This window comes from Parasteatoda tepidariorum, chromosome 2 (genome assembly GCF_043381705.1).
Source record: "Parasteatoda tepidariorum isolate YZ-2023 chromosome 2, CAS_Ptep_4.0, whole genome shotgun sequence".
NCBI lineage: Eukaryota > Metazoa > Arthropoda > Arachnida > Araneae > Theridiidae > Parasteatoda > Parasteatoda tepidariorum.
Window position 1 is genome coordinate 74,656,074 of NC_092205.1, and position 25,076 is coordinate 74,681,149.

The window sequence follows — 25,076 nt, forward strand, 5'->3', positions numbered from 1 at the left end:
CAACATAGAATCGAGTTAACATGTCATATATACCAGTGAATTGGAATTATATTTTTGTAGTGGTAGATACACTACAGTACTCCTCCACCAGAATTTCATTTGTGATAGAATTCAATGAACGAATACCACTAGTTGATTCTTTGCTGTTTTGTGAGAAGCCGGGAGAACTGTACTAAGATCACCTTACTTTTTGAGTGCTGATCAAGAGAGCTGTATTAAGTTCACTGTCACGGTCTCTCCTGTGTTGCCTTTAGCAGTCGAATGCATACGTGGTGCGTGATGCAGACTGAGAAGCAACAGCGTGAGGAGGACAATGTCACAATCACAAGTAGCAAGTCAACCGTTCCATGTGGACCATCCATCGAAGTAGGCGTGTTCAAATCGTAGTGAGCGCTTCTGCCAATGTAGGCATGTTCACATCGCGCCCGAAGGTCACCAATGTGGGGACAGTTACATCGACCACGTCAACCTTCATCTATGAAAAAGTACCCCAACAAAGAATCGAGTTAACATGTCATATATCACTGAATTGGAATTATATTTTTGTAGCGGTAGATGCACTACATGTTCAAAATAATGAACTAAAGTAGATTGAATTGTTTAAAAGATTCCGCCTTTAAAATTTCTGGATTTGGGATACGATGTTTATTTTTTACAGATGATCGATTATATGATTTTAATTACTTGATTTTAGGAATTTTTTTTCGTATTTGAGTTGGTTTGCTTTCTAAATTGCAAAGTTTAGGCGAATGAAACATTGTGTCATCAAATCCAGTGTGCGAAAACCCTACTGGAAATGGTAAATTCCATTTCAGGGTCCATATTTTTTTATTCCGAACAACTTTTTACGAAAGTTACCCCGAAATTTGACGAAATTTTGATCTAATCGGCACAATCTTAAACGTTCAAGAGGATGACCTCAAACGAAATCAGACTTAAGAACGTTCTTTCTCTGAATTCCGTTCTTTCTCTGAATTCCCTTTTTTTCGACGGATTTGGATTTCTGACCTCCAAAATATAGGGGGTAGCCACAATCTGGGAAATAAGCCCTAAATAGTTTAGTCAGAAGAGCGGTTTAAACTTTGGATCCCTTAATGTTAATTTTACTTTTTTCGTATATCACCATACCTCGAGCATTTAAAGCGAATTAAGAATATTTTGCATACAATTATAAAATTCACTTATCCAAAGATATTTTCCTGCAAAAAAAAAAAACTTTTCGTAAACATTTATAATTATTTATAATTTTGTTTAATAACAGTCTAAATATTTTCGAACAGTAAGATATAAAATTTTTTATATCTTTTTAAAGAATATAATTCTATAAGGCAAAATAGAAAATTTGAATGAAATTGGTTCCTGAAAAATAGAATTTTAAAGAAGGCGTATTTTTCAAGCTTGATTTCTTAGGAAGTATACCAATGATCTTGCTCAAATTTTCTAGTTTGCTATATAAAATTACATTCCTTAAAAAGATGTGAAAAACAGCATACCTTACAATTGAATTTTTTTACTATTATAAATAAAAGATATTTACTAAAAGCTAGTTTATGCATGGAATTATGATTGGATTTTATCGACCCCTTATATTTTGGAAGTCAAAAATCGGTCGAGGAAAAAGTATGCTTATTTAGTGAAAGTAAGTCTTTTGTGTATGATTTTATAACTTAAAATATCGTCTGCACTAATTATTAGCCTATTTGAGGTCACCCTCTCAAATCATTGAGTCTCAGAACGTGAAGATCTGATAATTAGATCAAAAGTTATTCAGTGTGGTTCGTTTATTTTTTGCGCATTGCACACCTGCAAAAACCAACAGAAACAAAGATATTTTGAGATATTTTTAATTAAATATACACTCAGAGAGTGCAACCAGCAGTGAAATCAATAAGTTAACAAATGCCTACGAAGTGTTCTATTATAATTATAATTGCATCATCAAAAGAAATACATTTATCGAAATAAATAATGAGGTTCAATGACCCATGTCCAATGATCTACAAAATTTAAATCAATAATATCAATCAGTCGATATTTATATGTAAAGTCGATATTTATATTATTCATATGCAAGACACACCAGGCAGTCATTGAATGCATTGAATTACTAAGGTATTTTTAATAAAATATTTTTTTTCTTTTATTGCATGTCAACGTTTGTCTATCACTTCAGTTCATGCAACATTAAATAGTTGTCAGCTTTAACTTTAGTAGTTTTGGACAGTCGTTGACCAGATGTTGGAAGAACGTAGAAGAGTTTGTCCCAAAAGTATTTCTCACCCCAAGTGAGATAAGTCGTATTTTCTAAAGACATTTTGATATCAGGATGGAGATCATCAGGTAACTCTCCCAATTTGATGATTATGACGCGGTTTATTTTATCCTTCAGAGCTTGCAAATGGGCTGCACGAAACTCATATATGCACCACTCGCTTTCCAGGAAGTTCCTACAAATTCAATGACACTTTATTTAAAAAATTTACTGTAAGCACATTATACACCGAAGAGCCATTACATTATGACCACCCTCCTTCTATAACAATGGGCTCGCCAGGTTTTCATGGTTTCTCGCCCAGGAACAATGTTTTCATGGGGCACATTAGGACCCATAATCCTCATAGCACAATCCCTGACGTCTGTAAGCTACTTGAACATAGTTGCAGACCAGGTTCACCCATTCATGGCAACAGTTTTTCCTGCGGGGGATGGTGTTTACCTATAGGATAATGCACCATGTCATAAAGGTCGAATAGTCATGGATTGGCTCGAGAAGCATTCCAGTGACTTTCAATTTATGTCTTGGCCCCCAAATTCACTTGACCTTAATCCAATCGAGCATTTGTGGTCATACTTGGAAAACCAAAATCACGCTGCCACGCTACCCCCTCGCAATGTGAGGAAATTGCAGGACCAGTTGGTGAGCGCTTGGTACCAGATACCTCGGAGTACCTATCAGCACCTTGTGGAATCAATGCCACGGCGGGTGCTATCAGTTTTGAAGGCTAAAGGTGGTCCTACATGTTATTAGCAGGGTGGTCATAATGCAATAGATCTTCGGTGTATTTGTTATGTGATAAACTTTTTTGAGTGATAAAGAAAAAAAATTGGCCTTTCACTTTTTATAAATTTATGGGGTTTTATTTACGCTGTAGCTAGATTAGACAGCTAAAGCATATACTGCCTTCGACTAAGTCGTGGTGAATCAGCAAATAGAGCAATCGCCTCCAAATGAGGTGACCCAGATTTGTATCACAGCTATGGCTGGTCGGTATAAATTCCGCGTTTCGCGATTTTTTCGTGGATTTCCTCTCCATGTAATGCAGATGCGGGTTAGTTCCATAAGAAAGTCCTCCACAAAACCAAATTTCCCTCAATACTTGATCTAAGAGTTCCGTTGTCCTCTGAATTGGATTCAAAATTACAATGCTACGGAGTTAAACATTAGTAGTCGTACACTCAAAATTGGGTAGGTTGTTCAACGACGGCTATAAAAAATCGAAAGACTAAAGTTTTCGCTATTAGATTAATTTTATTTTTTTCCACGAGTTTATTTTTGCTAAATGACAGAAATTTCTGGTTTATTACAAGCGGAAAAAGTGTAATATTTTAGTTTATATTGAGCTATTTTATTAAAACATACAATAATTTCACAAATTTTGTGCTTTTGTAAATTCTAAGTGAAAACAGTTTAATGACAGTACATAATTTTTTATAAAAATGTCAAACTGTCATAAAACGATCCTGCAGAATGTCGAAACAGATTGCCTAAATCAACAATTACTGCTAAATGGCAGTATTTGTTGATACTATACTAAGCTATATGAAGTTTTATAATTAGTTTATATTGAGCTATTTTATCGAAACCTACGATTTTTTTCACATTGTGCATTTGCTCGCTCATAGGGAAATAAGTTTAATGATAGTACATAGTTTTTTTTTGTAAAAATGTCAAGCTGGGTAAAATAATTATTCAGAATCGCAAAGCAAATCTACTGATATTCAGAAAACAATAATGAAAGAATGACTTTTCGATATCAAAAGTTACCTTTGGTTACAAAAAACAACGAATTCTGACACATTTTGGTTATTTGTTTCTTTGTTGTTCAGTTTTGTTGTTATTAAATTTAAACTGAAGTTTAAATCTTCTAACATTAAATTTTTTTCTGAATTGAGCTATGCAGACAATTGAATGCTTTTTATGAATTAATGTTATGACAGAATTAATTATTTTTTAAAAAATGACGAGCTAATTAAAAATTATTTTAGCTCTATTCTAATATCTCTCGACCGACTCACACCTTTTCGCACATTGCCAATTTTTGGTATAGTTTATCTCCAACAAACTAAACAGGTGAAAAAAAATGTATTTATGAAAATTAACAGATTTTATCATGTGTGGGTAAATGAAATATTTCCGAACGCATAGACTACGCGATCAATTACACACGGCGGGAGAATCTTAAACAAAATAAAATGTGCAAAATAAAATAATATTCAATCGATATTTTTTGTAATCTGAATCTTACTTTGAGAGCATGATAACAGTCCTTTTCGAGTTTTGAACAGCATTAAAAATATTTTGGTCAATGAAATCCCCAGCTTTGAAGTGCTTGTAATGAAGACACAGTCTGGTCATAGGCTGTTTGACTTCTATCACTGAAACAATGCAAATATTAATGAGTTTTATTTGTTTACTTGCTGAATACCCGTTCTTCGCACGGAGTGAGTAAGAAAAAAATGAGCAAAGAATCAATAAATCAGTGTTGAGCAACATTACGAAATTATGCCCAGAACTGAAAAGCATATACTGACACAGAAGTGAAATTTTTAAAAGTGTTATGAATAAGAAAAAATAACAGAAAAATGGTTGTATCAATATGGGTATGTTTAATGTAACAGATCCTGCTTTTGCCTACTTAAATCTTAACACAATTTATCATATTAGTCTTTAGTATGCTTGCAGGATTTTTATTTTAAATTAGGCAGTGGTCAATAAAATGAAGCAAAGAATTATTAGTCCCTCCTTCTAATAAATTGGTATAAAATATTTCGGATACAGCTTTTTTTCGTTCTGCAAATGTCACTTTCAATTAATATAACTAAAGTAATTCCGCTTCTTTTTTATTTAATGTTATTTGTAGTCCTAATGGGTGGCCTTACGTATTCAAAATCATAGTGACGTATTCAAAATCATGGGTGGCCTCATAATATTCAAAATTTACCACTATCAAGTAAATTTCTCCGGTGCATATACCTTTCGAGGGACTGTAATATACTTATTTCCGAAGTATCTGTATTAAAACTCAGTATTGGACCTGTTTTAATAATCACCAAATATATCAACATTAGAATATTTAGTACTTATTACATAAACCCTTCAACATTTAAGTTTTGTGAAAAATACATTTGCCAGTGACAGTCAACTAAAGCTGAAATGTTTTTGAAAAAATTCTTATTAGTACTTGATAACAATTTTGGAGCATGACCATTTCTCTATCTGACCTATGGTCATCTGATCACTCTAAAAATTAGAAATTTGAAATTCGATTTACCGAAACTATTTTTAGCTTATTCTGCTTAAATTTTGTATTTAGTGAGGTAAAATTATACCTTTTAAAATAATGCAAAAAAAATTATACCTTACAATTTGAAATTTTTTCGACTATTGTTGAATAAAATAACAAAAAATAATAAATATTTATCAAAAGTTATTTTTTGCATTTCATTATCTTTGGACAAACGAATTTTATAATTGTTTAAATTTTTTTTTTTTAATTTGCTTAAAAAGTTCTCAAGATATAGCTAAATACGCATAAAGTAAAATTAACATCAAGGGTTTCAAACTATGGAGCGCTTTCCTGACCAAACTATAGTGAACATATTTCCCAGACTGCGGTTACCTTTATATTTTGGAGGTCAAAAATCCGAATCCTCCAAAAAAAAAGTAGGTTTATTCAGAGAAAGAACGTTTTTGTATATGATTTTGCAACTTAAAATATCGTCTGCACTTATTAATTAGCATATTTGAAATCCCCCTCCTCGAGACATTAAGATGTCCTAGAATGATCATTGGATCAAAAGTTAATCAGAGTGGTCCTTTTTTTTTGGCGCACTGTACATATTATCGTCAGTAGCAGTAGTACACAATTATTAAGCGTCATCTGTGAATGGCGATTTTTTACTTCGCTTTTTAACACATAGCTTATTTTATTTTATTTCAATTTATGCATATTATCAAGATTAATAAAGCATTAGGGTCAATAATAATATGGCGATTTTTACGGCTCTCTTAAAGGAAAAATAATCTTCTTCCCATTATGTTTGCATAATGGGAAGAAGTTTTACATAAGTTTTTTCATACCAATTTACGTATTACCAACATTATTTAAGCATCATTGTCGTCAATGACAGCATTACGATTTCTTACTCTTCTTGAGGGCAAATAAATATCTTTATATTCCATTACTTTTGTTTTCTAGTGCATAGCTTATTTTTTTTTCATTTCAAAATGAATATATTACCTTGATTAATTAAGAGTCAATAATAATAAGGCCAATAATAATATAGTGTTTTTTTACTTTTCGCTTTAAAGAATTAGTACTACACACACACATACTAATTTTGTCTTTTAATTTATATATTTTTTCTATTCGATTACCTTTAATTTTAAATAAAAATTTTTTTAGAAACACGTTTTAAGAAAATTATTATGGATAAAAAAAATGCGCGCTGTATCATACAACTTTAAAAGTATAAATTTGGTGATGTAGACCACGCGTGCTATTCGCGATCGCAACGAACTATAGGGGGCGTTGTTGTATGAGACGCATACCTGCGATTTCTATATGAACCGTCATTCAGTTACTCTGGAGACGTCTTTAATGTAGCGTGTAGCATTGTAACGTTCCTTCTTTAATGTGGCTTATTAAATTTAAAAAAGAAAAATGTTTGATATCCTTTCTTATACAACCGAAAACAAGATGGTATCTCTTTTTTTTTTAAAGAAGGAACATCCAAAAAACATCTGAAAAATATTTGTAAATAAACAGAAAAAAATATGTATCTTCTTATTAGAGTTAAAACCTAATGCCTGAGAAATAGTTTTACTAAATTTAATGATATAACCTGAAAGGCCTATTTAAACTTTACATTCCATAGTTTTAAGAATCATATTACTTCAAACATTAAAATAAGCAAAAAGTATACATAAGCTTCATAATTTTATGTAATTTAATTTTGTAAATAAAGTTTTTTGACAAGTAATTTTATCAAAAAATTTTAAGTTTTAATAAAAATCATTATTTAGAAACTGAAAAACGTAAAGTAAAGAATGCTTACGATACAAAAAAAAAAAAAAACAATTCTAAAAATTCCTTATATTAAAATAAACAACTTTCATGTTTTTTCTTTTTTGATTCATAATCGGACGTAGAAAACCATTCTATAGAAAACTATCATCAAGAAAAAAACTACTTAAAAGTAAAATTTTTTATTTTATAAAAATTAACACTTACCTGCTTTATAAATCAGAAGAATTCCAAAATGATTTGTTCTTCGATTTTTGTTACCATTTTTTAGTGCTACGAAAATGCGTCTTTGGGATTTGCCAAAAATAGAACAAGATGCAATTTTATTTTTTCTGGAGCGAAATATTTTGCCCATTGTCCACCGAAATCCGATAAACTACTTTGATTTTAAATAAAGTGTTTCGTTTTATGATTTGTCACAAAAATTTTAGGTGTAGATTGGCGGCACTTAAAAACAGCCAAATCTGTAGCTGCTGTGGCGTTAATACATAAGTACCGAATTTTTATTCATACTTTTCTGAATCATATTACTTGAAACATTAGAATATGCAAGAAGTATACATAAACACATAATGTTATACCATTTATGTTTTCAAAAAAAGTATTTTGACAACAATTTTTATCAAAAAATTATAAACTATAAAACGGAAAATAAAGAATTCTTAGGATAAAAAACGATTTTAAGAATTCTTTACATTGAAATAAAAACTTTCATATAGTTTCTTTTCTTATTATTCTTATAGTTCTTAATCAGACGTAAGAAACCATTCTGTATCATCAAATAGGAAAAAAAGTTTTACAAGCTAATTTTTTATTATAAAAATCTTAACACTTACCTTCTTTACAAATCCGTAGAGTTCCAAATGAAATGTTCCTCGTTTGAAAGTCTTATTTTCAAATAATATGTGCATAGATTATCCCTTTATTACTTTTAGATAACATACCACACATCAAAATTTTATAAATGTAAGATCTCGATATGAATTTGAATATGTAGCTTAAAAACAGAATAGCTGAATTCTAGTTGAAATTTATTAATAATCAGCACAAATGAATCTATTTCAAGTAGTTCGGATGATTCTTTATTGTTGTTTCCCGAATTATAAAGATACAGAAATATATTCTGTTCTATAACAAAGAAGAATTCTATAACTATTGCAGTTCTTGACGTTCTGAATTCACATTTCTTTATTGGAATGACGAAAGCAATGTTGACTTCATTTTAATTCGTAATGAATTGAAGACAGAAAAAATTATTTTACCGTAATATGCACATCTGTAACAGCAAATGACCATGAAATTGTAAGCTATGTTGTTGGTAATAGAAAGGTAAAAATTATTGAGAAATTGTTCTTCAAATGCTTGGCGTGTTCTGCTTCAATGTTTGGCATGTTCTGGTTAGTTTTTTCAAGTTCTACTGCTGTTCCTTAGGAAAATTTTGATTTTTATTTGGTACTAAGAAAATGGCGTCCGTCATGGCCGATGATTTTTATGGAACTAAATGAAAACGTGATAAATTAATGTCTGATATTTACAGGCTCCCGATAGAGGGCGTACTCGAGCGTTGCGAATCACGTAATGTTGTTCATTGAATTTAAATAGCGATACAAAATAATGGATATTTTAAATGCCTGCAAAAGCTATTTTTTTTATCAAATAGAGCTGTAAGCTAGTAATAATCACTGATGTTATCTTTAAAGTAAAAAATTTAATCATTTATAGTTAAATTTAAAGCAATGGCTAACGCTTAACCAATCAGAAAATTCCTTTTCTTTTTTTTCCTCATCCCGTTCGAACGGTTGTTCGTAGAATGTTCTAATGTCAGCAGTGACCTTCATAAGTTGTTATAACTATTTGTAGAAGCTAATGGTAAACGACTCAGCTTATAAAAAATTGGGACATCTGAGCTCTCTGGAATAAAACTCTCACATTTGATAATTCCGCAACCTTTAAGCAGCATTTCGTCACAAAAACACGTGATTTGCGACGAACACTCAAATCTATGACAAAAATCTGTCCTCAATTACGGAACCTCGTAGTAGTGCATTGCAAGATATTTCTAATTAGAATGAAGACTAGAATGATGGAAAATAACGTGACGATAAAGCCGACTGAATGAATGGTGATCAAGGAGTACCTCGTACCTGGATTCCTGGTTCGAATCTCGGTTTGGGTATGAGTATAATTTAACTCTCTGTCCTATCAGTCTTTATTGATTTGTGTGGATGACATTGATCTACCAATATGGTGCCCACGATAAAGTGATTATTAAAAAAGTTAAATATATTAGGCTCTACCAGTTTGTTTTTTTTTTGGAAAAAAAATAGAATGGTGAAATATTTTTTTTAAAATTTTAATGAAACTCGTTTCCTTGGAGAAATGACGATAGCTATTATGCCACTTTGATAAAATTTTTGGTCGGAGCATATACCAGGAAAAGGTATCAGAAGATTTCGTTAAATTTGAGCATTCATTTTTCACAGTGTGAAACTAAAACAGTAATAATTATTTTTTAATCACATCATTTTGTATTATATGTTAATATATTTTGAAAATCTTGTAGTTTTCTATTCAAGATATAAATGTAAGTGTAGAAGAGGAATGTAAAGCTTTATGTTATAAAATTAATAACATTCATGTTTCCTCTCATCTTTATCTGAGGACACTAATTAAAACTGACTAAGAATGATTCGGCTTGTTTAAATTATGCTAAATAATTTAAGCAAGACTCTTACCAGAAATAATGTCCGTGACGACGAGCTCTTGATCTTTATGGCTGAATGATAAGAATGCGTCGAAAATTTTATCCCTGTCGATATCTTTTTCCTTTACCCATATGACTCCATGTGCATAGAGCCAAGCATTGATGTTCATTTTATACCTTGTATGCACTATCTTCAAAACAGTGATGATCAAGAAGAAAGCTATTAAATTTGCAAAATAATATAAGTATTTCTATCATAAATATTTCTATTATAAATGTTTACGAAATGATTTTGAATGAAATTTTATAATAAATTTTTTTCTCTCTATATTATGCTATAAGCCGACCGGACTGTGTTGTGGTCAGGGAGCTGATCTCACACCAGAAAGGTTCTGGATTCGAATTCCGGACAAGGCATGGATGTTCTTTCATGATTTGTACTGTCCGTCCTTACTGTGGGAGCAACGTTGGCCCACCTAATATGGTGCCCATGAAAGAGTGGCCAACAAATCTGCCCTACTAGTACCTGAATGACGAGTGTCAATCGGGTGGACATTGGAAACAAAAAAAGTAAATTTTACGGTAAAACGACCCCTGACCCTGCAAATTATTAAGTTAGTAAATTCCGAGCATTAGTTCGGATTTTACATACTTAATAGTTTGAAGGGTCAGAAGTACTAAAAAAATTTGAAAAAAAGGAAGAATGAAATATTTGAAATCATTACGTTATTTTCCTCATATTTAAGGTCATCTAGTAAGGTTTTTATAACATGGAGCTTTTCCACGCAGTACAAAAAGTCAGAATTTGAAGGCACTCATTCATATTGTACTAATTTAATTTTCAGTTTCAACATGAAGCAGTAACTCACACTAAAGTGGATAAAGTAAAACAATTTTACTTTTAAAGGACATTAATTGAAGGACAAAGACAGAGCAAATTATTTAAGAGAAAATTATTCGTCTGAATTTCATCATCCTTTTCTCTTACTTAAATGTTGTTCACGGGTCCTAATGTGTAAATAATTCTCCATTGTTGACAATGATTTAAAAACAAACTAAGTATAGGTTACAGGTAGAGACTACAGATTATCTTATATTTAATAAATACCAACCAATAAATCCAAAAGCAACCGAAAAATATAATTCTATAAAGGTTTGGCATATATCCGTTTCATCTAGCGTCCATATAGCTTTTCCCTTCAGCAAATATTCTCCCGACTCCCCAACATTGCCACACAGTGTTTGATTCACATTTTTAATCTAAAAACAAAAAAATTAATGAATGAATAAACATCGATGTTATGAGAAAAAAAAGAGCATCTATTTAAAAGAATGAAATCTATATATTTTTTAAATAAACCTTTTTTTATAGTACGAATAATATCAATTATATAATTATATTCTCGATTTAAGAGGAAAGCTCACGATTAATGCCTGATCTTTGTCTCGTAGAAAGCGGCTTTTTCAACGCTTGACCTAATTAGTATTGGTCTGCTATTCAAAATAAATTGAAAATTGCAATACTAGGAAAAGAGCCGCGGTGGCTCAGGGGATAGAGCACTGACCTCCCAATCACGTGAACCCAGTTTCGAATCCCAGCGATGGCTGGTAGACACGAATTAAGCCCCCGTCTCGCAACGATCACACTGCTGACGTAAAATATCCTCAGTGGTAGACGAATCATGGGTTGGAGTCTCTCTGCCGTCAGCCTAACCATGTGGGGGTTTTCGTGGTTTTTTACTACACGTACTTCAAATGTGGGTAAGTTTCATTAAAAAGTCCTCCACGATGAAACATTTCCCCCTGTACTCCACTCAGGAGTTTCCCTGTCTTCTAGATTGGGTTCAAAATTACAATGCTGTGGAATTGAACATTGGTAGTTGTAAACTCAAAATTTTGTTTGCTGTTCAACAACGGTGATAAAATGAAATGCTATAGAAAACAAGTGAGGAGTGACAAGGAATCATGACTATAGAACTAGACCGTTATTAGAGTCCTAGGTCACCAAAAGTTAATTCATAAATGGAACAAACTACAATCGTCAGCAGTTTCATTTTTGTCAATGGAAAGTTTACACCTATGAAAAAATTTCATTTTTAAGCGTCTCTCCCAAACTCCCATTGACATTTTTGGATGAAATTTAGGATCGGGGCTAAATTTGCTCCCTTCGCCCATTATTGAAATTTCAGGATGGATTTCAGGAAATTTCATAAACGGTTCTGGATTTATAAGAAAGCGACACACTCATGATACACAAACTTTTCCCTTCATTATAGATTACTCAAGAAGCAGGCAGCACAAACAATAACAATAAGCTGTTTTGACTTGTCAAGGTGAATTTTTGCGCGTCAATTGTAGAGCCATTTTCTTAGTTTTTAATTTTAATTGGAAACACAACAGCATCATGATTCGGGTTGATAGAACTGGCAAGAAATGCTGTACCGTCAGAATAAAATCTTATTAGTATTCTATTATTTTCCTAGATATGAAGTAAACGTGATGTTTAAATGATATGTATATAGCAGGATTTAAAGTATACTTCCGTGTGGCACATTTACCTCATAGTTCCAAGTAGGCTAAGTATTCTGACTTCATTTTTTTTTCTAAAATTGTTGTCTCTCTGTCTAAAAGAGCTCGGAAGATGTCAGTAGGAATGTCAGATCTTTAAAGCTTAGTGATAAGGCGTTTGTGCCATACTCTAACAGATTTTTTAGTTATGTTCAACATAAACATCACTGTTGTTTCATTCTTAAAAAAGACTTGCCATTTTTATTATGTGAACTAGCTATTCTTTTCTGGAATCCAATATGTAATGCGTAGATGTTTTTGCTGTCCTTTTCGAATTAAAATTTTTAAGGAATTAAAAAAAAGTAAGTAAAAGATATATGCGTTCGCATAGGGAACTGAGGAGTCTTTTCTGGTTTAATCCCTTCCTTCTCGATCCCATGAAAATGACGGGGTGAGGATTCGCCCTCTATTTCTCGCTCCCGTGATACTTCCGGGCTGGAGTGTTCAGTAGTAACGCGTCAATAAGAATAAAACTAATTCATCTCTTTTGCCCGGAAAACATTTTATTTCTCATTTTACACGCCAGATGTCAGTACCAGGATATTTTTAAGGTAATTGTAGATAGTTAGTTTATTTTAAACTAGGTACTACACTGAAACTCGGTACTACTGCCCAGGTTGTGACGTTGGCCTCTGCATCTCATGCTTTGAAATTTATCACGCAAGAAAAAGTTGCTAATATTTATTCATTTTGTACGTAAGATTAATAAAATTCTTTTTCAATGTTTAAAACACATATTTTTGAAATTTTTTTTGCTTGCTGGAAAACCAACATTAAGTCATATGCCCTGAATGTTGACTTTTCTTAAAAATTTAATTTTTAAAAATTTTAAGCAAAAAACAAATCAAAAATTAAAAAATGTTATATATATTGCTCATACATATATTTTTATATAATTTTCAGGGATAAAAAGGCAGTTTTCTGTAAAAAGGAAAATGACAGTTTTCTTGAAAATTAACCGATCGTTAAGGGGTCAAGGAAGAGAATGACGTCACATTTTACCGCATTCTCTGGGGAAATAGCTGTTCTTGAAGCAGATGATTAAGTTATAGTGACTTTGTCCAGGGAATTTCTCGGGATTGTAAAATTACTGTCAAATCAAATATTAAAAAAAAAAAAAAATCAATATGGATACATACATTTCAGAAAACACTCTTTATTTTCTTAAAGGGAATAAAATTGAAAGAGTAGACGTAAAATATTTTTAATCTCTAAAAGCATTATGGTTAACAATAAACACACGAATTTCAAATTGTAGTTTTTTAAAGCGCTTAATGATCAACATATCACAAAATGAATTTCGCGTTTGGCAGAATACTGTGAAATTGTCAATAAGCATTTAAATCCTCAACACGATGATTTATACATGCTTGTTAAGGAAAATAAACTCTGCTCACTTTTTCATGATTTGTAACAATCCATCTTCGAAAGTCAATGGCATGACAATCACATCTCCATGGATTGCTAAAAACCGACACTAGGTGAAGTCTTGAAAAATCTGCTAGTAACGAACTTGGCAAAGTTTTCAATTTATTGTCATGTAAGAACAGACGACGTAGACCATTAGGTATTTGTATATTTGTCAAAGACTCCAAGTTATTGTCAGATAGGTTAATTTCTCCAACTGTATCAGCAATTACAACAGATTTATCAATGGTATAATGCTTCCTAACCATATGAAAGCGGAATGTTAAATTAATTTTAAAATGAGGTGAATTCTGAAAAAAAAAATAAATAGTTTTGTCTTTAACTTAGTACTATTATAAAATTTTATATTATATTTTTGTAAATAAATTAAAGTGAAACATATCACTTAACAAAGAAAAGTTAAAATCGACAAAAATTTATATTTTGAAAACATATAGTAAAGTGACATATTGTACAATTTAAAGAATGCAGTATTGAATTTTATTTTATCATTTTTTAAATAAAAAGAGCAATAAAATGTGAATAAAGCTAAACTTTTAGAAAAACTTGAGATTTGTGTAACACCTTTTAAAATCTATAAATGTAATTACTATAGTTAAAGTTATTATAATTGGGTGCGAACTTTCGCAATGAGCAATATTAATGTAGTTTTCAAGTCATTACGTCTGCGACATTGAATGTTATGGTTATTACATTCAATGTCGCAGTACCGTTACCGTGTGATGATTGCAACATGGCATTACAACATAGCTTACAGAGTGGACCTAGTCACATAGTGACTCAGTAGAGACGTGAATATGTCACAGTTTCGTCACATGGTGAGACCCTTGCGACATTATAAATCTCATTGTTGACATGTTGACATCAATATCTCTAATATTTCCTTCATATTTTTTCTCTCTATTTCGATTTTTATGAATTATAAAATTTAAATTAAAATTTTATACAAGTACTTAAATGAATTTTAAACTACGGATTATTTAAGGAACTTAAAGGTGTCAAAAAACAATATGTTCTTAAATGCAAGATGTTTTATATTCTATTAAAATAATTTTGACATTTCTTCCTGATAAAAAAAATTCTTCGTTGTGCAAATATTATATGTATGTAAAATAGAATAAAGCATTTTATACAAAATTAAAAGATAATCAAACATTTGAATAATGCTATATTTGCTGACTTTTTCACTCAAAACCAATGTTATTTTTCTACTTGTGCAATAATACTTTTAAATAAAATAAAACTTATAAGGACTGTTTGAGGCTATTAAAGTTGTTTAAAATTTTAATTTTTTGACATGAATCTTTAAAAAAATGTAAGGAAATATCATTTTAAAAAAAAACTTCATTTAACAATTTAATGGTAAATATTTATAATAGAGCATATACCAAATGAGAAAACTACCAAACCTCTACACTATAAGCTGTAAGAAACTGAGGTATGATTGAGATATTTTTGGAGCTACAATCCACTGCCATGAAGTACTCTTCATCATCATTTGCACAGTAGCAATCGCATTGTGACGGGCAATGATGATTATCGCTTGGGAATTCTGGTACACAGATTTTTCTGCCTCCAAACACATGAGGAGCTTTTGGATTGGCGAAGACCCATTGGATAAAAGGTAGAAACTCACAGTCACATCGAAATGGATTAACTTCAATATGGGAGAAATATACAGAAATTAAATTCATCATTAATATAATATAATTAAAATTTTATAACAATTATAATTCCAAAATAAAAGCAAATTTATTTAATCGTAACGAATTTACATTATTACCCGATTTTCAATCCTTTTTAATTGAAATACGATAAAGTTTCAGAATGATCAAGATTTAATGCGAAGTGGGGAATATCTAAAAGTACAATTAATACTTAAATAGCAGGCAACTTTACGGCCAGCGTTGTATTTTCCTTTTCATTTGGTTGGCATAGTAAGCTTGACGAGAAATTAATGCTTTTTTAAACTTATTAGAGACATTAGAATGCTAAGCTTGTTTTCTTAAAGGTTGAATAAAGGTATGCAAAAATCTTACATTTTTAGCTTTTATCGTGAATTTTGTTTTTTCCTTTTCTCATTCCAGCTTTGTCTAGGCTCTCAATTGGAACATTTCGTTTGTGTTAAAAACTTATTTAGGCCAACCTTCATCTTTAAAGTGTTAAAGAAAGCTTTTAAAAGCCGGCTCCAGAAAAACTTGTTGCAGTGATAAGTCGTGAAATTTAAAATAAACCTCGAGAAGCTGAATTTATCCTTGATTGGAGAAACTTTTTCGATTTCTGAAGGTTTTTCTAGTCTTGTTCTGTAAATGCATGTTCAAGTTTGATATAAAAGGGTTGCTAATGCAATCCTAAAAAGGTCTGGTTTCTTAGAGCAAGCGCCTTATCTGGGCGTCAGCGGAAAGTTGACGTAGAGATGACGCCAAAAAAAATACTTTTTTGTTAGCTCAGCCTGAGCAGTCGGTTCAACGCAGACATTATCTCTCATTGCGCATGCGTTAATAACGTAAACAAATCTTTATTTTGAATTTGTATTAATTTTGTTATTGTCGACCAGTGTTTTAGAGAACAAATGATGACTATGGCCAAGAAAGCTGAGCTAAATGAAGAGTGCTATGTTTAGTGAAGAAGATATGTTTAATGTCAAAATCAGGGCTGATTTCAATGAACTGTTGGATGCTGTCCACCATTGCTTCTGTGGTTAACATCACGTTGTAATCCAACTGCAGTTGAGTTGGACGGCAATTGTAGTTCAAGATGAGCGCTCGATGATGTATACTATCACACTCACAAATGGACCAATCAGAGGTTAGCGCTGATTTCCAGCTGACGGCGTCCTGTACTAAGAAAGCAGGCCTTAATGCAAACCTCATAACGAGTAAAATTTAGTTAGTTTATTTAGTCATAGTTAAATTTAACTTGGTTTCAAGCTTGAATGGTTTATTCGCTAATCATTTATAAGCCTTGCTGGGCTTTGTGATAAAGGTTGTGGCGAACATTAAAATCAACCCTACTCTGATATTTGAGAATAGGTTTTTCACATGCGTTGTTGACTAATTAGACGCTAAATCTGTTTAGATAAGAAAGAAATTGAATTGGTTCAATATTTTCGAGTAATTTTTGGGTTCAAATTCAAGATAAAAGTTTGCCTTAAAGCTGAAAATAACAATTATTTTTAGTATATTATTTTTAGTATAGAAGTTTAAATTGACTATTCTCTATTTTAGTCACCTGATATAGAGTGCAGCATCAAATTTTGTTTATATTAGAAATATATGTTAAATAATTTGGTATTTAGGATTAAAAAAAATCTCTGGTTTTTTGGTAGGATTGAGCTCCACGAATTCTGATCGAAAAGTGAATCAAATTAATTTTTATGATGTTATTGCATAATTGGAAAAAAAGAGATAAAGCTGCATCTGACAGGTTTTGAATAGCTTAAATGAATACTGGTCAAGAATAATTATTCAGATTTTGATTTTTAGTTTAATTAAACTTAAATTAAGAAAGCAAAAATTAACATTCCTATAACAATTTTTAGCAGTTAGTAATAACATATTTCCTGAAACTCTTCTATGGCACATTTTTTCTGTAAAAATGAAATTCTTAGCTATCCTGTATGCAAAGAAAAAATTCATATTGAAAGTTACACAAAAACTTCGATCCAAAAAAGACGAATACTTAAAAAAAAAATCACATTTTATTACGGCATAAAATCTATTTCATATATCATAACGAAAATAGTTTTTTTGTTGAAATTATGATTTTAAAACGAACATTTAGTCATATTAAATTCACTTTTAGGTTACCTCATTTGATTTGGAGAATACTTTTGTTAAAATAAGATAAATGTTTTAGAAAAATTATTGTACGTTGCACAATGCTGAAAATAAAATTGGAAAACTTGAATAACTTTCGATCTAAAAATGTGTTTTTGGTGTTAATTTGCAATCTACCCGATGGAGAAAAAGAATATCATTAAATTTGCTTATTAAGAAATGCAGATGATATATAATCTGTAGTTAAAATCAGTTCTTAAAAAATACGTACTTCGAGAGCGTATTTTTTTTTCTGGCGGAATTTAATTCTTAAACTGCAAAATTTAGCGATCGAAAGTTAGTTGCCCTGCAAATTTGTTTTACTTATTACACATTTAACCATGTCTTAAAAAATATTAAACTGAATCAATTATAAAATTCGGCTATTACGAAAAAAAAAATATTTTTACTAGGCAAAATTATTTTTTCAATATTTTTTATTATCTATTTCAAAGTTGAGACAAACAATTTTAAGCAATACGATTAATAAACTCGGTAACTCGTTTCTAACTATATGGTCTTATATAATGTAACTGATTTCCTAACTTAAAGACTATTTGTACGGTGTTTAACTAGTATATTTAGTGTTGTTTATTAGAGAACCAATAACATTGCATATCAGTAGGTGATAAACCGATCATTTATCAATCACCCAACCGAAAGTTATTAGGGTGTTCCATTTTTAATTTAACACACTATAGATTAGCATTTTGTTGAACCAAAGCTGAAAACACTGCCTTTTGCAACATTGAAATTTGAATTAACTAAAATACCAAAAATGACTTTTTCTCGCATTCTTTAGTTGATGAGGAAAATATAACGTATTTCTTGAAATCAAAACTTAATGTGTAAACAAACGAAAATAATTGATTTGTGTTTCATTAGGTAAATAGTAATTTGGTGCATTGAAACCAACCTGGTGCCTCGAATCTAGTGCCCCGAAATTGAGATAATTCGTCAGATTAAATTTAGGTAATGGATCTGTATACAAGCGCAGCAATCAAGTTCAGCTTTGATTTAACATAATGGAAAGATTGATATTTTTATAAGATTATACCACTCAAATCTACATATTCTAGAGGATCAGGCATTTGCTCTTTTCTTAGAGTTTCAATTGAGTTGTTGCTCAAATACAGAGATTTTAATTGAGATAAATGTCGAAGACAATTTCCAACTGTTACGATACGATTCCCATTAATGTCCAAATAATATAAACTTTTCAGGCCTAAAAATTCCCCCTTTTCAAACACCTATAAGCAGAGACGTACAAATCATTATTATAAATTAAAAAAATAATACTTAATTTGAATAAAATATTAATGTATAGAATTGAGATACACAATATTGTAACAATTGATGATTTGATAGTGTTTGAAAATTTTGAATTAAGCAATGAAGACTTTTGATTAAAAAAATAATAATATCCGGTAATAGCAGTACTTAATTTTTGTAACACTAGAACTGCACAATGGGCTTGTTGCAGTTAACAAAATAAAACAACCTTTTATTCTTAATTGCTGAGTTAAAAACATAAAATGCAGCACAGAAAAAATATTGCGAAACAAAAAACAACTAAAATTTTAATATTTTATTTAACGAAAAAATCTCTCACCTTGTGAGAAAAAACACAAGAAAGTTCAACTAAAAAGAAGAAAAAGAATGTTCTACTGATTCTCTTAAAAAACAAAGAGAAAACGAGAGCTACCAAAACAATATGTCCTTTTTTAATTTTGTGCTTTTGCCAACCTGCAACTTCAATTATGTTCTTTGAAATTAATCGTCTGCTACCATGTCTTTGAAAATAATCGTCTGTATGTCAATCTTCAACAGGGCTATTAGCAACAATATGGGAAACATTCTTGCGGATGATCCGAAGACAGGCCATCACAGTTATCATCCTCCGCAGAAGGGACGTTTCCACTGCTTTGTAGTCCGACAAACTACGCCAGAAGTAGAGCAGTTTACTGTATAACAGTTTAATGAAGGTCGAAACTATGCATTCTTTCAGGTTCATCTCAGGTTGATGGAATTGGTTACCCACCGTCTCATTGACCGTAGCCAGAGATTCTTAACTTCGATAATCTACTGTTTTATTAAGCCTAGTTCAAATTCGCCTNTATATATATATATATCTTTTTGTTATTATAAATTTTAGTACTGAAAATCGAAGAAGTAGTGCAAAAGGATATTCTTAGTGTTTAACTACACTAGGAACTGCCCATGGTTCTTGTTGCAGTAGAACACCACTTTGGCGTAAAGTAGTTTATACCATTTTTGGTTTTAAATTCTTTTTACAGTTTACTGTCTAAGATTATAGTGAGGATATAACTTTTTTAGGAGGCCTTTTCCGGTTTCAAAATGTAAAAATACAGTTAGTGTAACGAATCCTCTACAAAAATTTAAAGTGTTTTTGAGATTTATTTGAGGTATTAAAAATTATTTGAGCTTTATGTGAAGTTGACTTCAAAAACAACCTTACAAAATCAACTTTTCAGGGTTTATTACCAAAGTGAAGTTGTTTTATTTCTACTTGAGGTTTTATTGAGGTTCATAGCAACCAGCTTAGAAATGTTGATTTTTTAGGTGTACAAGTTACTTTTTTACACTTTAAGCAAGTAGGTATATTTGTGGTGTGAATTAAACTATGCGATTTTAACTGAAAGTATAGCTGAGTGATATATGAGTTTGACTTTATGAGATTGAAATTGAGGTTTATTGATGAGGTTATCTTTGGTGCAAAACATAACCTCATTTTCTACCTTTGGTATACTTATTTACACCATTCAGACTCAAAAACATCTTTTTTTTCCCTTTTTGTAATGAATAGATAAAAAAATTAGCTGGTCCCTAAGAGAGGACTTCTTAATTCAGTCTTAACTTCAGCTTTCAACTCGTTCATAGATTATCACAGATGAGACAAGGAAGCCTGCCTAGGCACTAGGTGCTTTACATGCATTTCTAAAAATGCATGTGAAAAACAATTCAATAACCAAAAAAACCTCAGACATGAATTGATATCTCGATGACAAATGACAAATATTTGATGGTAGATGAATTGGATTTGACAATTATTCTTTTTGAGAATAAGAGCCTTGATGGGAAAGGGCAAAAATAATTGCAAATAAATTTTTGCATTGGTAATTTTATCATTATTTATTTACTCGGCAGCTTCACGAACGACTTTCATATTATAGAAAACGAATAAAAGCCTTTAACGCAGATGGGACACAAGTGTCCCTTTCATCTATTTTCTTCTGACGTTCCAATTAAAAGCAAGAATATATTTTGATGTGTTTTAAATACTAATAACAGTCTAATAGTTATATCATTGAAACTATATTTGTAGATAAATTAGCCAAAGATGCCAGAAATCTCAACCTTAATGACTGTAACGTCTCCATCCAAGATGCAAATGCAATTGCTAAATCTAAACTAAGAGAAAAACCAATTCCAACGAAACACATGATATGTAATATAAATGCAGATAGATCCACAACAAAAACTATATCGGCTATGTCATAGACACGACAAAAAAAACTATATTTGTACCGAAACATAAAATCTAAAAAACGTAGTGGGAATTTCTTTTTCATTTCTATTCAAAAATGTATCAATGATTGATTGTGTAAAATAAATGAATTCCAAATATGAATAACTGTTTTTCTTATATCTAAATAACAGCAAATAAAGGCAAATTTAAAAAAACTATTTTTTGGAAATATCCTTTTTATTTAAGATTCTACCTTCAACCCAGAAAAGGACACCTATGTTTCCTGCTTTATTTTGTAAACCATAAATTATTAAAATGCTAAATATATTATTTTTCACCTTTTTTGACATAAATAAATCCAAAATAAAGAAAACATTTAAAAAATATATTTAATTAAAAGTCTGCGTCAAAGGGATAAGAATGTTTAAGGGATAAAGAATGCTCTTGTTCATTTTTTAACACATAAAACTCACACTAATGAAGTTCGATGCAAGGTACAACTCTCGCAACTCTGACAAATATTGAAAACTGCCATTCAGTGTCCTTAGATGGTTATGGCTGAGATCTAGAATTATGAGTTCGTTGCGGTTGCCTGCAAACGTCAAACGTTCAATCATTTTGATTTGATTTTTCTGAGCCTCAAGTTCAAACAATTCTTTGAGGCCTTTAAAGTCCCATGCTGTCAGCTGCTGAATTTCATTCTTTGCCACATGTACGTATCTCACTTGGCCGAAACGTAAAACTGTACCCAAGCTTAGTAAACGGTTGTTGAATAGGTTTAATGTTGCCAAATGGGTCTTGGAAGCTGTGAAAAGAACGAATTATGTTCGTGTAATGATAAACATTGATTAAGAATATTTTAAATGAAGCAATTTTCGCCATTTCGAAAATATTACAGTTCCTGTGATTGGGGTGGAAATAATTTTGACATTGGTGAAATTGAATTTTCGCTCCAGATTCAAAGAATGTGCAGCAATTAACGGTTTATCGCATTCTTAATGGCACACAGTGCACAATAAAGGACTATTTTGAATAACTTTTGATCTAACGTTCCAGGCCTCATTCTAAATGATTCGAGGGGTGACCTCGAATATGTTAATTAATTAGCGCAGACGATATTTTAAATTACGAAATCAGGTAGAAAAATGTAAAATGTAAAATTATCTATTTTAAAAGGATGCAAAAACTGTATACCTTAAAAAGCAAACATTTTCGGTTATTATTAAAAAAACATTATAAATATTATTTACTAGAATTTACTTTTTGCATGGAACTATCTTTGGATAAACGAATCAGGTAAACGTCAGGCTGGAAAAGTATGCACTAAATGCCCCAGAGATTTTCAGAATTGATAGAAATCAGTTTCAGTTTGTACCGAATATAATATCTTGATAGTCATTACAACTCATCAGCCGCATTAACTTCCCAGACGGGCTAGTTCAAATATATTTGAAGCTGGATGAGTTTAATGAATTTTATGTTTCAGGAAAAAATTACGGTTCTTCACAATAACAGTTACTTAACAATATTTAGTTAAGTATAAATAAATAATTTCAAAACTGGATTTCTCAATTAAGAGATTTTGATTAATTGTCTAATTATTAGTAAGATGTTTAGAAAATTTATTATAACTCATCAGCCGCATTATCTCCCAGACAGACTAGTTCAAATTTATTTGAAGCTGAATGAGTTTTAAGCTGGATGAGTTTTAATGAATTTTATGAGTNAAAATAGGAAAGTTTACCTTTAATTTCTCGTATTAGATTTCCATCAAGCAATAAATGCCCTAGCAGCCTGAATGCTATTCTCCGATTAGGTATTACTTCTATCTTGTTATAACGGAGATCAAGTCCTTGAAGATGTAGCAAATTTTTATAATGGCTCATATTAAAATCACGAATTTGACAGTGTGCCATCATTAAATATTTCATATTTGGTGCTTTAACTTGAAAAAAGTCTTCAGGTACTTGCTCTATGGGATTACTTAAAATATTGAGTGTAGTTAGGTTCCATGCAGTCGTAGGTAAAATATCTTTTAATGAGTTTTGCAACCGGAGGACATAAAAGGTAACGTTTAAGTTGTAAAAGTTAAAAAGAAAAAAAATAGGAAAGTTTACCTTTAATTTCTCGTATTAGATTTCCATCAAGCAATAAATGCCCTAGCAGCCTGAATGCTATTCTCCGATTAGGTATTACTTCTATCTTGTTATAACGGAGATCAAGTCCTTGAAGATGTAGCAAATTTTTATAATGGCTCATATTAAAATCACGAATTTGACAGTGTGCCATCATTAAATATTTCATATTTGGTGCTTTAACTTGAAAAAAGTCTTCAGGTACTTGCTCTATGGGATTACTTAAAATATTGAGTGTAGTTAGGTTCCATGCAGTCGTAGGTAAAATATCTTTTAATGAGTTTTGCAACCGGAGGACATAAAAGGTAACGTTTAAGTTGTAAAAGTTAAAAAGAAAAAAAATAGGAAAGTTTACCTTTAATTTCTCGTATTAGATTTCCATCAAGCAATAAATGCCCTAGCAGCCTGAATGCTATTCTCCGATTAGGTATTACTTCTATCTTGTTATAACGGAGATCAAGTCCTTGAAGATGTAGCAAATTTTTATAATGGCTCATATTAAAATCACGAATTTGACAGTGTGCCATCATTAAATATTTCATATTTGGTGCTTTAACTTGAAAAAAGTCTTCAGGTACTTGCTCTATGGGATTACTTAAAATATTGAGTGTAGTTAGGTTCCATGCAGTCGTAGGTAAAATATCTTTTAATGAGTTTTGCAACCGGAGGACATAAAAGGTAACGTTTAAGTTGTAAAAGTTAAAAAGAAAAAAAATAGGAAAGTTTACCTTTAATTTCTCGTATTAGATTTCCATCAAGCAATAAATGCCCTAGCAGCCTGAATGCTATTCTCCGATTAGGTATTACTTCTATCTTGTTATAACGGAGATCAAGTCCTTGAAGATGTAGCAAATTTTTATAATGGCTCATATTAAAATCACGAATTTGACAGTGTGCCATCATTAAATATTTCATATTTGGTGCTTTAACTTGAAAAAAGTCTTCAGGTACTTGCTCTATGGGATTACTTAAAATATTGAGTGTAGTTAGGTTCCATGCAGTCGTAGGTAAAATATCTTTTAATGAGTTTTGCAACCGGAGGACATAAAAGGTAACGTTTAAGTTGTAAAAGTTAAAAAGAAAAAAAATAGGAAAGTTTACCTTTAATTTCTCGTATTAGATTTCCATCAAGCAATAAATGCCCTAGCAGCCTGAATGCTATTCTCCGATTAGGTATTACTTCTATCTTGTTATAACGGAGATCAAGTCCTTGAAGATGTAACAAATTTTTATAATGGCTCATATTAAAATCACGAATTTGACAGTGTGCCATCATTAAATATTTAATATTTGGTGCTTTAACTTGAAAAAAGTCATCAGGTACTTGCTCTATGGGATTACTTGAAATATTGAGTTGAGTTAGGTTCCATGCAGTCGTAGGTAAAATAGCGGCCACGTCAGATATGTTGTTGTAAGCCAGATGTATAAACTAAAAATTAAAAAATAAATTGACTGATAAATACAATTAGGAAATACGCATTACGTTTAGCATTTAAGAAGTCTTTTCTTAATTAGTATAATTGAAAAACAACAATTAAAAAGCTGTTTAAATACACCAGAAATGTTAACGAGATAGTCCCCTAAATTGTCAAGTATATTTCAAAGTGCGAAATGCGTTGGAAACGT

At 31.0% G+C, this 25,076-nt stretch overlaps 1 protein-coding gene across 2 annotated transcripts; it reads right to left on the minus strand.

The window, feature by feature from the left end:
- Positions 1 to 1,828: 1,828 nt before the first annotated feature.
- Positions 1,829 to 24,510, minus strand: LOC107443998 (protein toll). Of its 2 annotated transcripts, XM_043043740.2 has the most exons (9): positions 23,060 to 24,510; positions 21,789 to 22,120; positions 18,883 to 19,075; positions 15,417 to 15,664; positions 13,977 to 14,297; positions 11,124 to 11,271; positions 10,043 to 10,231; positions 4,527 to 4,656; positions 1,829 to 2,447 (listed from the first exon to the last, which is right to left on the minus strand). In XM_043043740.2, exons 1-9 carry the CDS (start codon positions 23,244 to 23,246, stop codon positions 2,165 to 2,167), a joined length of 2,031 nt encoding a protein of 676 aa, XP_042899674.1. In that variant the 5' UTR covers positions 23,247 to 24,510; the 3' UTR covers positions 1,829 to 2,164. The 2 variants fall into 2 exon arrangements, with proteins under 2 accessions (XP_042899674.1, XP_042899675.1); XM_043043741.2 differs by lacking the exon at positions 13,977 to 14,297.
- Positions 24,511 to 25,076: the final 566 nt, after the last annotated feature.

Coding starts and splice junctions, on each gene's coding strand:
- LOC107443998 (XM_043043740.2), bottom strand. CDS start 23,246: ATGAAATATTTAATGATGGCACACTGTCAAATTCGTGATTTTAATATG. Junction 22,121..23,059: donor TCTAATACGAGAAATTAAAG/GTAAACTTTCCT, acceptor TTCTTTTCACAG/CTTCCAAGACCCATTTGGCA. Junction 15,665..18,882: donor AGAATATGTAGATTTGAGTG/GTATAATCTTAT, acceptor CCCATATTGAAG/TTAATCCATTTCGATGTGAC.